The sequence below is a fragment of the Nuphar pumila genome, chromosome 6 (assembly GCF_984573655.1).
Source record: "Nuphar pumila chromosome 6, dmNupPumi1.hap1.1, whole genome shotgun sequence".
NCBI classification, from domain to species: domain Eukaryota; kingdom Viridiplantae; phylum Streptophyta; class Magnoliopsida; order Nymphaeales; family Nymphaeaceae; genus Nuphar; species Nuphar pumila.
Window position 1 is genome coordinate 18,703,031 of NC_143254.1, and position 13,542 is coordinate 18,716,572.

A 13,542-nucleotide genomic window follows, 5' to 3' on the forward strand; every position below is an offset into this window, starting at 1 on the left:
TCGACTTCGCCTGAGTCTCCCGACTCACCGACCGTCCCCCTTTGCTCACTGAAAAAACCCCGACCGCCCCCCAGGTCTCTCTCTCTCTCTCTCTCTCTCTCTCTCTCTCTCTATATATATATATATACACACACATATATATATATATATATATATTCTCCAGGGTGGTGCCGGTAGGAGGGCGCCGACCCTCCTGCCTCACCCCCTCTCTGATCTCTTTGGTCCATCAGGGTGGCACCGGCAGGAGGGTGCCAATCCTCCTACCCCACCCTCTCTCTATTCTCTCTTCTTAACAGAGGAGGGGAGGGGCGTTGTTTCTCTTCTTAACAGAGGAGGGGTGTCGCCCCTCCCTGTTTCCTTTTTTTTAATAGGGAAGGGGTATCGCCCCCTCCCTGCTCCTTTTTCTTTTACAGAGGAGGGTCGTCACCCCTCCCTGTTTCCCCTTTTGCTACAAGGGAGGGGCGCCCCGCTCCCTTTCTCTCTTTTTTTTTAGAAGAGGGGTGACACCCCTCCCTGTTTCCTCTTTTTAGCAGAGAAGGGGTGCTCGGCCCCTCCCCGCTTGCAGCCAGTAGAGCTCAGTCGAGCCAGCTAACCCCGGGTTCCAGCGCGACTCGCCCCGATTCGAGACCCAACTCAGCCAGGCAGCCCGAACCCCCTGCAATGTGAATACGACACCAACGCTTGAATTTGAAAATGAATTTCCTTGTTCGTATTTTTATAGTGTCAGATACTTTAGTGCACCCCATCGGTGCAATAGACTCTACGCGCGCATCGAGGCACGGGCCACTTAAGACCTACGCTCGAAATTGTTAGCGAATCCGACAATCTCTGAGGTAGGGAAAAGTTGCACAAAGGACAATCCTAAAACTAGTAAATAAGCATATAATTTATATATATATATATACACTTTTAATTCAAGGACGCAGTTTTGCGATCCTTGTCTTTTTTCGTTATGTCATTTACTTTGTCGCCGCACTATTACGTGCCCAGGCTACACATTTATTTAGTTGAAGTATGGTTTTGTACCTCGTGCACTGCGTATGCAATTTATTTAGCTCGATATGCGGTTTCGCACATCGAGTATCGTTTTATATCATTTACTTTGCCATCGCGCTATTACGTATACAGGCTATTGCTTACGCAGTTTATTTGGCCGATGTACGATTTCATACATCGTGCATTGCTTATGCAGTTTATTTGGCTGATCTATGATTTTGTACATCGTGCATTGCTTATGCAGTTTATTTGCCCGATATACAGTTTCGTACATCGTGCATTGCTTATGTAGTTTATTTGGCTAATGTACGGTTTTGTGCATTGATTATGCAATTTATTTAGCTGATGTACGGTTTTGTGCATCGCTTATGCAATTTATTTAGCTTGATGTATGGTTTCACACATCGAGTCTCGCATATGTCAATTACTTTGCCACCGCGCTAAAATGTACACGGGCTTACGCTTACTCTTAAAGATGCAGATTTGCGCATGCTTGCCTAGTCTCTTAAAAAAGGAATTTCATGCAAGATTTAAATATTTGAAATATCTGTTGTTTCGAAAAGCAAAAAACAAACTTGTAATGGTTGCACATTCGCAACCAAGTCTTTCCCTCAACCCTGCATAACCCTAAGAGTTACTTACAGTCGTTTGTTTTGATATCCGAAAATGACTCAAATATCACCGGCCAAGGGTATGGGATATTGAGATTTTATAAATAGAGTTGTGGTTTCTTTTTGAGAAACCGATACCCCTCTCATCGTAGCGGTACTATCAAACATGCGGGATATGTTAGTACTACGATAATTGGAGGTTTACGATAACCTCGTAGCGTGCAAGTGCACAATGTTGTAAATCACTTATATAGTGATGTTTCGCCTTCACAGGCAAGATGCTCGTGTTGGTTTAAAAGATCAGAGCATGTCAAATTAAACTAAGACAGTTGCATCATTTCTTTTACAATACAATAGAGATGGGGTTTCTTTCTGAGAAACCAATACCCCTTTCATCGTGGCGGTACTATCAGACATGCGCGGCATGTTAGTACTACGATGATTGAATGAGAGGTTTACAGTAGCCTCGTAGTGTGCAAGTGCACAATGTTATAAATCACTTACATAATACTCATGTTGGTTTAAAGGACCAGAGCATGTCAAATTTAAACTAAAATGATTACATTGTTTCTTTCAATACATTAAAGTTGGGGTTTCTTTTTGAGAAACTGATACCCCTTTCATCGTAGTGATACTATCACACATGCATAACATGTTAGTATTACGAAGATTGGATGCGAGGTTTATGGTATCCTCGAAGCATGCAAAATGCACATTGTTGAAATCACATAAACGGTGATGTTCGCCTTCGCAGGCAAGATGCTCGAGCTGGTTTGAAAGACCAGAGCATGTATAATGGGCCGTCAGTTAAAATAGAACCTGACGTACCATTTGTTTCTTTGGTTCTGTCAAGAGAGAGGATGAGATGGTACAAAAACTTTGATGGACATGTTGTTAACAACCACCCCTCGAGCAAATGACTTAGTGTCCCCGGTCATCAGAGTTAACTGGGCTACCAAAAATTATCTTAGGTAGTAGACCCCACGGACATTTGCAGAAGTATGAATGCATACTTTTGAACAAGTGCCCTCTGAGGAATTCTCTCTCAGTCATTGGTCGTCTCCTTAAGAACAGACTCAGCTAGTTGTCCGAGGTACTAAAATACATGGAATAACAAACCTACAGACAGTCTCAGTTGTTTCTACGTTTGTCATGTGCGTACCCTCAGGACAGTTAATATTGAAATAAAGTTATCTTGTTCACTTTACTTATGTTGAATTGTATATCATGTATGAAATAGAGCATGTGTTAGTTTTGTTCTAAATTGTTATACTTGTGCACCTACCAGTTTTTCATGAAACAAACACATCTTATGGGTACAGGTGATGATTAGGTTTGTACGACAAACGATGACAAAATGAGACTCTTTCCCTAATGTTTCGCTCCTGAGGATATTTTTGTAATTTTGCATAAGAGTTTCCTTGAAAATTGCTCTTTTGCATAAAATCTAAATTATTAAAACTGCATTTTTGAATTTATATGGTTTCAATGTTTGTACGGAGGTACAAATCCGTTGTGCAAAGGAAAGTTTGCGCTGTAATACACCGAAAGTCTGTTGACTTGCTATTTAAAACACCATTTTCCGCTGAACTGTTATTTTAAACTCTGAAAATTGATCAATTACAGAGCTTTCAAACTTTTCGTAAAAAGTTACAAATCTAAGATTTTGGGGGCGGTACAGTCTATATAGATAATGTAGTGATTGGAGATAATATAGAGAAAAATACTCAATTAAAGAAGTAATTGAACATAGTTTTCGTATAAAGGCTTGGAACCCTTGACATACTTCTTGAGATTAAGGTGTTGAGGTCTAAAAGGGGGTTAGTGATTCCTCAAAGTATTTAACAGATATAATCATAAGGTGAAAACCGATTGATACACCTCTAGAGGAAAATCCCAAACTATGCCATCATGATGGAGAATTATATAAAGACAAAGGTAGATATTAGAGATAGTAGGAAGCAGTGTAATTAAAAATGCGCCTTGAGGCACAAAAGGCTCGCCTCGCCTTGAGGCGAGACCCTCTACGCCTCAAGGCGCCATCGTGAGGCGTGAAGAAGAAGAAGAAAGTAGAAAGAAAAAAGAAAAAAGAAAGAAGAAGATATATTTAATTAGTTTCTTAGTTACTTTTTATATGTTAATCTCATATTTTTTAATTTTTATAGGTTAATCTCATATTTTTTTAGTACTTATTTGAGATTTTCTAAGTTTCTTAGTTACTTTTTATATGTTAATTTCATATTTTTTAACTTTTATAGGTGAATCTCATATTGTATTTATTTGAGATTTTCTATTGTTTATTGGTTGTTGCTTTATAGGACATTAGATTTTTGAATTATATAATTAGTTTTCCAGTTATGTAATCAATTTCTTAGTTACTTTTATATGTTAATCTCATATTTTTTAGTACTTATTTGAGATTTTGTATTTATTATTGGTTGTTACTTCATCAATAAAGCATTTATTTATTTATTTGTATATTTAGATATTTTTTATAATTTTTTTAAAGTTTTTAAAAAAAATTGCGGCTTATGCTTTACGCCTCACCTCAATTTTTGCTGGAGCGCCTCGCTACGCCTCAATGCTTTTCACAACACTGGTAGGAAGATTAATCTACCTCACCCGTACTAGACTAGATATTATATACCGTGTGTTAAATCGTTACATGAATGCTTCTACTCAGTCCTATAGGCAAATCGTGTTCAGAGTTTTGAGGTGTTTGAAGAACAATCTTGGGAAAGATATTTTGTGTACCAATAATGGTCATAGTAAAGTGAAAAATTTTACACGTGGATTAGGCAGGTTTAGTTGAAGACATGAAATCTACCAGAGGTTATTGTGCATTCATAGAAGGAAATCTTGTATCTTCGAGGATCAAGAAACAAGATGACACCCAGGAATATCATGTCATAGCTTTTGGAGCATGTGAAGTAATATGGACTAGATCTATTCTCATAGACATGGGTCTGGAGCTATGTCACATAGGTGCGGGTACGGGTGCGGCGATGCGACACTTTAAAAAAACTTGGGTGTGGGGGGTGCAGGGAGGGTGTATATATATATATATATATATATATATATATATATATATATATATATATATATATATATATATAACCATCCATATTACAACAAAACATATTGGTGTGGAGTGTCACTTTATAAGGGAAAATATAGAAAGAATCTTTTGAATCTTCATGTTAGAACTCAAGAGCAACTGGCTGACATACTTTATAAAGCAGTAAATAGAACAAGATATTTTGAACTAAAATGCATGTTGAGGATGATTGATTGATTGGTAATAGCAACATCGACTTGAGGGGGACACCTAACACAAAGGAAGCTGTGTCCAAGTGAGGTGTGGTGCCCTGTTAGAAGAGTCTGTGTGACATAGGTCTGGAGGTACTCTTTCCTATGTAAGGTAAATACACTGTGATAACACGTCAACCATCCATATTACAACAAAACATATTGGTGTGGAGTGTCACTTTATAAGGGAAAATATAGAAAGAATCTTTTGAATCTTCATGTTAGAACTCAAGAGCAACTGGCTGACATACTTAATAAAGCAGTAAATAGAACAAGATATTTTGAACTAAAATGCATGTTGAGGATGATTGATTGATTGGTAATAGCAACATAGACTCGAGGGAGACTGTTGAGAGGGGTTCATTTTGATATCCATATGCAATTGACTAGGTTTTAGTTACTCTTATACATGACCGCCATCTTATCACAGTCATACTTGTCCACTTTTTGCTGAGCCAAACGGTCAAGAAATAAAGTATAGGATAAAGGAGGGGCCCAATGGAATACCCTACTCTCTCTTTTTCTCAACGACACCCTTCTTCTCCTATTCTTCTTTTTCCTTCTTCACTTAGTTTGTTCCCTTTCAAACTCTTTTTGCAAGAACAATGGCAGAATTTAAAAATTTCATATAAGACTCCACTCTTTCAAAAGAGTAATCCAAAACCCAGCCTCATCTCTTTCTTTTCCCTTTTCTTGTCATCCATAAAATGTTCATACATATGCTATTTCTTGTTTATTGATAGAGTAGAACATGTTTGATCAATAACAAACAGTTAATTTACATTTCACCTATGTCACATGGGTACGGGGTGTGGGTGCAGGGATTCGGCACTTCCAAAAAAACCGGGTGCGGGGGTGCGGCAGGGGAAAAAATGTAAATATATATATATAAGGGGGGTCCGGGGGTTCCCCCCAGCACGGGTCCCGGGGGGGCGCCCCTGGCGGGGGGTTATAGGGGGGCAGCGCCCCCCCGCCCCCCCCCCCCCCCCCAATTTTTTTTTTAAATTCCGCAGCCCATTTCATAGGGCAAATTTAAAAAAAAAAATGAACCATCCGCAGCCCATTTCATTGGGCAAAATTTAAAAAAACAAAAAAATGGACCAAAATGACCCTGGGTGTGGTCAACGCACCCAGGGTCGGGTTGACCGCACCCAGTGCCGCACCCGCATCGAGTCAAGTCGACGCGGGTGTGGCACCCTGCTAGCCGAGTCCTTGTGACATAGCATTTCACAGATATCATTGGGACGCGAGAGAGCTTTTTCATCTTAGAGTAGAATGGCTAAGGAAATAAAGTGCACAGCCTACCAACTGGAATTACTCTCCAATGTCTTCATCAAATTCATCCTACAAATGTGGCTACCTACAAGCTCATACGACTATGAAAAAAATTGTGCTTCAACAAAATCTTATTGTGAGATTCATCTAGACATGCACAGCAAACCATCTGCCAGAACACGCTTTAAACACGCATCTGTTTTATATCATGTGAAATAGAGCAAGGGCAGTCAATATGTATATTGCTATGTATATTGCCTGACAATTAAAGAAATGGATGGATCCCTTCATTCGCGAAAGAAGCTGCACAAATAGCTAAAAAATTTAGCCACCTCCATCAAAATGTACATTTTAGTTCTCGTCAATAACAATTTCCTAAGTCGTCTCATTCCTTCCATCAATTGATAATAAATTATGGTTCTGATAGCAACATGCACTTTGCATGCCCCATAAATTTCCTCGCTTCTGGTATCAGATGATTACTTGAAAAGATGGGATATAACACTACAACATAGATTATCAGAACATCCAAAGTGTCAAATAATAAAAAATATATATAAATCACACAGAACAAATGTACGTGGTTCGGCAATCAAGCCTACATCCACGATGAGGTTTCCCTCGTATTTTCTTATATCTTATATGCTCTCTAGAACATCCTTATATATCTCTCAATGGACACAACAACGCATCTTCCATTTGAGAGTCTCCAACTACATTAGGATAATGATAAAGCAAAGAATTAAGAGCAGTTACAACAACTTGATAACATTAGCTCCTATCGGATCATATCAGATAACACTCCCCCTAAAGTTGGGAAGGTCAAGTCTATTATTCCCAGCTTGGTGATAATATTTCGGAACCGATCACGAGCAAGAGCTTTAGTGAAGACATCTACTAGTTGTTCCTCACTTCTTACAAATGGTGTTGAAATAATACTTGCCTGAACTTTTTCGTGAATAAAACGACAGTCGACCTCTATGTGTTTAATCCTTTCGTGAAAAACAGGATAGGCACTAATATGAATTGCAACTTGATTATCACATTTGAGTTGCATTGGCTTGTCATGACAAAATCCGATGTCTTTGAGGATATTTATTACCCAAATAAGATCACAAGTTGTCGTTGTCGTTGCCATTGCTCGGTATTATGTTTTTGCACTTGAGCATGCCACCACACTTTGCTTCTTACTTCACCAAGTAACTAGATTTTCTCCAAGGAAAGTACAATATCCAGAGGTTGATCTTCTATTAACTGGATCTCCTGCCCAATCTGCATCTGAATATCCACTTATATCAAGAGAACTATTTTTTTTCAAAAGAATACTTTTCCCGGGTGCGCTTTTCAAATATCTCAAAATACGATGAGCCATCTCAAGATGAATAGTTCGCGGTTTGTGCATATGTTGACTCAAGCAATTAACTCCAAACGTAATATCTAGCCTTGTGACAGTAAGATATATGAGTCGACCAATGAGTCTCTGAAAGCTCTTGACGTCTTCTACTTGACCTTCTAGATTCCCTTCATTTTTGTTAACTTCAACTAGAGTGTCCATAGGCTTTGCACCAAGCATTCCTGTATCTTTAAGAAGATCCAAAACATATTTTTGTTGACACAAAAACATACCTTTATCTGAATGAGTCACTTCTATGGTTAAGAAGTATCTCAAACGTCCAAGATCTTTAATTTCAAATTTTGCATGTAACTTTGACTTGACTTTTTCAATTAGACTGACATTATTTCCTGTTATTATGATGTCGTCCACATACACAATTAGAACCACAATTTTTTCATTATTGTGCATGACAAACAAGGAGTGATCGGAACTACTTCTCTTGAAACCAATTTCTATCAAGGTTTCACTCAATTTTGCAAACCAGGCTCGTGGAGACTAGACAGGGACTTTTTTAGTTTGTACACAATGTTTTGTTTTCCCTTAACTTCATATCCAGGAGGAAGATCCATGAAAACTTCCTCTTCTAATTCCCCATGCAGGAAAACATTTTTAACATCCAATTGAAATGTAGGCCAACTTTTGCTACTGGCTATGGCAAGTAAAATTTGAATAGAAATCATCATTGCAACTGGAGCAAAAGTTTTAGTAACATCTACCCCTTCTTCTTGGGTATATCCTTTGGCAACAAGACAGTCTTTGTACATGTCAATCTTCTCATTACTATGATACTTTATTTTATATATCCAACGACATCCAACAAATTTCTTTTCAGAGGAAAGTTCAACAAATTCCCATGTCTGATTTTTTTCAAGAGCATTCAACTCTTCTTTCATAGCCTCTTTCCAAACTTGGCTAGAATTGGCTTCTTCAAAAGTGTTTGGTTCTTTGTAAGCATAGACAGATATAAGGTAGTTTAAATATTGAGGACACAGATTTTCAAAAATCACATTTTGTTCAATAGGATATTGAGTGGATTGTGAAGCACAATAAGGGTAGAAATCCTTGAGATGAGCAAAATGTCTACTTTCCCTTTGAGATCGTCTGAGAGTAGTTACCTCATTCGTGGTGTTACCCTCTTCTTGATTAGTATCCATGTGTATCTCAGCCTGTCTATAAGCTTGATTATCTTCATTAGCATCTAGGGCCGGCAGAACAGGCTTCAAACTATCAGACTCCCCCTGACGACCAACATCAAATATATGAGAAACATGATTCAAATAATATGGCTCCTTTTCAACACGTGAGAAATAAATCCGTTGACCAACTAGATCATAGCATTTATATCATTTTTTAACATTGGAATAGCCCAAAAAAACACATTTTAAGGCTCTTTTCTGAAACTTGTTTCTCATATGCCCTTGAACATGAATAAAGCACTTGCAACCAAAAACACGAAGATGATTAAGAGAGTGTTTTCGATTCTTAAGAACTTCAAGAGGTATTTTATTGTTCAAAGAAGAACTTGGTATCCGGTTTATAATATAGCATGCGGTGGCAGTGGCATCTATCCAAAAAACATGAGGAACATTCATATGAAACATCAAAGCTTTAGCTACATTCAACAGATGGTGATTCTTTCTCTCAGATACACCATTTTGCTGAGGAGTTCCCAAACAAGTGGTATGTGGCAAAATCCCATTTTTACTCATAAATTCTTTTATTTCTAAATTATCAAACTCTCCTCCATTATCAGATCTAAGAGTTTTAATTTTTGCATTGAACTGAGTTTGGACCATACAATAGAACTCCTTAAACATTTTGACCACATCACTCTTTTGTTTGAGAAAGTAAATCCATGAAGTTCGAGAGTAATCATCTATGAAAAACAAAAAATATTTATATCCCAAATATGAAGTAGTTGGGACAGGTCCCCACACATTAGTATGAACTAAATAAAAAACATTGCTAGATCGTTCATCACTTATTTAAAACGGCAATCTAGACTATTTTCCATATTGACATGCATCACAAGAGTCAACACAAACTGGTAATTCAGGAAATAAAGATTTAAAAAAAAATTCAACAGGGTGCCCCAATCTTTGATGCCACAGCCGGTTAGCATCAATGCCTTTACACGATATGTAAGATATGTCTTCAACGTCCAGCCAATACAGACCGTTCCATTGTGTAGCTCTACCAATCACAGTCTTTGAACTCTTTTCCTGAAACACCATGTAATTAGAATGAAAAACAGCCACACAATCAAGTTCTTGAGTTATCCTTGTAACAAATAAGAGGCTTGCAGGCAAATCAGGGATATACAAAACTTGAGAGGTTCTGTTTTTGAAAAAAACAACTTCACCTATTGATTCAACAATAACCAATCCTCCATTGGTGACTCGGACGGGTCCTTTATTGGCGGGCTATGTCACATGGGTGCGGGTGCGGGTGCGGGTGTGGGTGTGGGGGCGGGGGCGGGGGTGTGGCACTTTCAAAAAACTTGGTTGCGAGGGTGTGGCAAAAATATAAAAAATTATATATATAAAGTCCAAATGTTGGACATAAATGACCCTGAGGGAGTTGACTGCACCCAGGGTCAGGTTGACCGCATCGGGTGCGGGTGCGACGCGGGTGCAGCACCTAGTTGAAGAGTCCCTGTGACATAGTTGGCAGGTTTTAAATTAGATAACCAAGACTTACAACCCGTCATGTGGTCAGACGCCCCGCTGTACACTATCCATCTATGAGAACCTTCAAACGAGGAAAAGGCAGAAACCTTACCTTGTTTACCGTCGACACCATGTTCATCCAGTTTAGTCATTGCAACGTTGGTCTTCCCAAATTTCTGAAAAAGACATTCCAGGTCATCTATGGTGATGTTCCGGTTTCCCTTAGCTGCATCGCCCTGTGAATTCCTCACCGGTCGCCCTACTATTTCCTAATATTTTTCTTTAATGTGACTCAATTTCTTGCAGTGGCTACACCGAACACGCCCGCAACCAGCACCTTCATGTTGCTTTCCTGCGTCTTTGGTGGTCATTTGAAAGGTTTTCTTCATAGTTTCTACTGTAGAACCAGTAGCTGCATATGCCATCTTTTCATTTAATTCGCTTGAAACCTTCAGCTCACAACTCATCACATGTCTTCGGGTTTCCTCTCGATGAATAATGGAGCAGACTGAATTAAGACTAGGTAAGGTTCGCGCTATGAGAATCTGTCTACGCAATCCTTCATAGTCCAATCCAAGCCCCGCAAGGATTTTAAAAATTTTATCTTCTTCTATCATTTTCTTTATGATCTCAGGATCCGTTACTATGGGGCGATGCATGGACAATTCGTCCCACATCCTACGTAACGTGCTGAGATATAAACTAAATCGTTTATCACCTTTCTCAAGTTTTGAAATGTCTTGATGCAACTGGTAAATTCAGGCAATATCATTTTTTCAACATATATTTTCTTTAATGAATCCCAAATTTTCTTTGTAGTATCAAGGAACATAAAACCTTCAACCAATGATGGTTCAATGGAATTTAAAATCCAAGACATAACAAGATGGTTTGATGACACCCACTCGTCATACTTAAGATCACTGACAGGAGGTTGAGAGCATTTACCGTCTATGTAGCCCAATTTCGACTTGCCGCTAAGGAATAACATCGCTGCTTTAGACCAGGTCAGATAATTTGATCCGTTGAGAAGAACGATAGTGATTCTTAACGTTGGATTTAGTTCCTATCCCATGGCAGTAACTCCTTGTGGCATGTTGTTAACAGTTCTAGAATTATCGTCTCCAGATGATGCTCCTTCTGCCATGATTTCATATGCAAGAACACAAGGCCTCAAGTTGCCCGCTCTAATACCATGTCAAATAATAAAAAAAAATATAAATCATACCGAACACTCTTGAATATACGTGGTTCGGCAATCAAGCCTACATCCACGATGAGGTTTCCCTCGTATTTTCTTATATCTTATATGCCCCCTTGAACATCCTTTTATATATCCCTCAATGGACACAACAACCCATCTTCCATTTGAGAGTCTCCAGCTACATTAGGATAATGATAAAGCAAAGAATTAAGAGCAGTTATAACAACTTGATAACATCAGCTCCTATCATATCATATCAGATAACACAAAGAACAGTGGCAGAAGCTAATCAACTAGAGAATAGCAAGGATCATCCTGGATTCAATACAGATGTACAACAATTCAGGAAGAGAAAAGAGTTATATATAAAAGAAATGGAGGCAAAGATACTTATTTTCCTATGAGATAACCTTGAGATGAACAAAATTTCAAAATATTGCAAATGGTAACACCGACATTAAAAAAGAAAAAACAAATCACGAGAGAGAGAGAGAGAGGAGAGGGTCTGAACAACCATGTTGGCAATAGCTAGCATAAACCGCACTGTTGATGACTCCAAACTGATCCAACTCATAGTCACGAACTTTAAGCTCAACCTCGCAGAAACTGCTCATCCTGAACCAAGGAATTGAAGATACCAACATCAGCCCATATGAACAAAAACCTTACCAGAATTGGTTAGAGAGAGAGAGGGCGGGGTGTGTGTGTGTGTGGGGGGGGGGGGGAGGGGGAGACCACCCTTTGACAGCGGGAAAAGCCGATGATGGAAGCATGCTCCGGGGAGGAAGGAGAGAGGGGAAGCGTGGTGGTGGAGCAGAAGAAGAAAAGGCGTTGCGGTTGGAGTGAAGAAGAAGAGAGCGGGGTGAGTGGACATCAATCTTGGGGTTGATAAGAAGATGGGGACTCCGATTTGGTGGTGGTGGTGGGAAGGGCAGACGCAGCACCGCCTGAGACATCGCCGTCGACATCAGAGAGAGAGAGAGGATACTCCAACTTCACATCTGTCTCGTGTCCTTTTTATATGCTATTGTTATTGTAAAATTTTAACAGCACAGGAATGTGAGTTCCATTCATCTCCTATTTCATCTCCCGCTTTCATACACTTAAATCTTAGGGTGTAAGTTGTTTTGATCAAATGGATTTAAAATGATTGATTTAATAATAATTTACTTTTAAATTATATTTTTAATAAAAAAGAGTTTAAAATCATAAAAAATTGTGTTTTTCAATCCTTAATTTTTGAATCATCAAAAAAGTCTTGAACACAAGTAGGATTTCTGCCATTTAAATGACGATATTTACTAAATGAACGGTACAGATCACATTATATGGAGTCTCATTTGATCAAAACAACTTGCATCAATAAAATCTTAAAAGGATACTAAGATTTGGGATGATATAGGGGATCATGTATCCTTTTTGAAGAGAGAAAGAGCTGAAAAGCCATCAACATTACTTAAAAGTGAAACTCAACAAAGCATTGAGTTCCACAAACACAACACCAAAACATGAAAACACCATTTACATAAAAACAGAAAAACCCGAACACAAAACAGAAAACTCATCGAGAACCACAAACAGTTGAAAGTAAAGACAGGTCTTTGAAATATATGCGTAAGATATCGTACACATCAGCCAAGACCTTATGAGTCAAAGGGTTAAGGTTGATGGAGAGATCCCGAAAAGTAGCATCATTTATGACCATCCATATGAACCACCAAATAACCAAACTCTCTAAATAGTCCTCAACTTCTTTTTGCGTCTAATTATAGCATGGCCGAAGTTAAGAACAGTCCTCTCACACAACAACTGATGGAGCCCTCCGCTTCTTTTTCGCGTCAGAGAGAGAAAGAGCCCAGTGACGATTAATTGGGTTAATTTACAAAAGTTACCCCAAATTTGCACTATTACATTTCAACCGCCCACTTTTAGCTGAAGTGCTGAATGTCATTTCAATTAGCCGCCTGAGACACAATGAGATTTGTTTTCTTTTTCTTAGAAAACGACTTATCTTGTCTCCTTTAGCCGTTTTGGTTGACTAAACGAGGGTTCGAATGAACTTTGGACCAAGTGTAGTTTTTG

At 38.7% G+C, this 13,542-nt stretch overlaps 1 protein-coding gene across 3 annotated transcripts in view; it reads right to left on the bottom strand.

The window, feature by feature from the left end:
- LOC149834187 (acyl-acyl carrier protein thioesterase TE3, chloroplastic-like) overlaps window positions 1–12,445 on the bottom strand; it is a 34,318-nt gene extending 21,873 nt beyond the window's left edge. For all 3 annotated transcript variants that reach the window (XR_016432513.1, XR_016432512.1, XM_090010008.1), the window contains exons 1-2: window positions 12,199–12,445; window positions 11,975–12,075 (exon numbers count right to left, since the gene is read on the bottom strand). Coding sequence is in view for 1 of the 3 variants with exons in the window: in XM_090010008.1 (XP_089866134.1) it covers window positions 11,975–12,075; window positions 12,199–12,428 (331 nt within the window). In the remaining 2 variants the exon portion in view is untranslated. The remainder of the gene's footprint in view (window positions 1–11,974; window positions 12,076–12,198) is intronic.
- Between the last annotated feature and the right edge of the window lie 1,097 nt (window positions 12,446–13,542).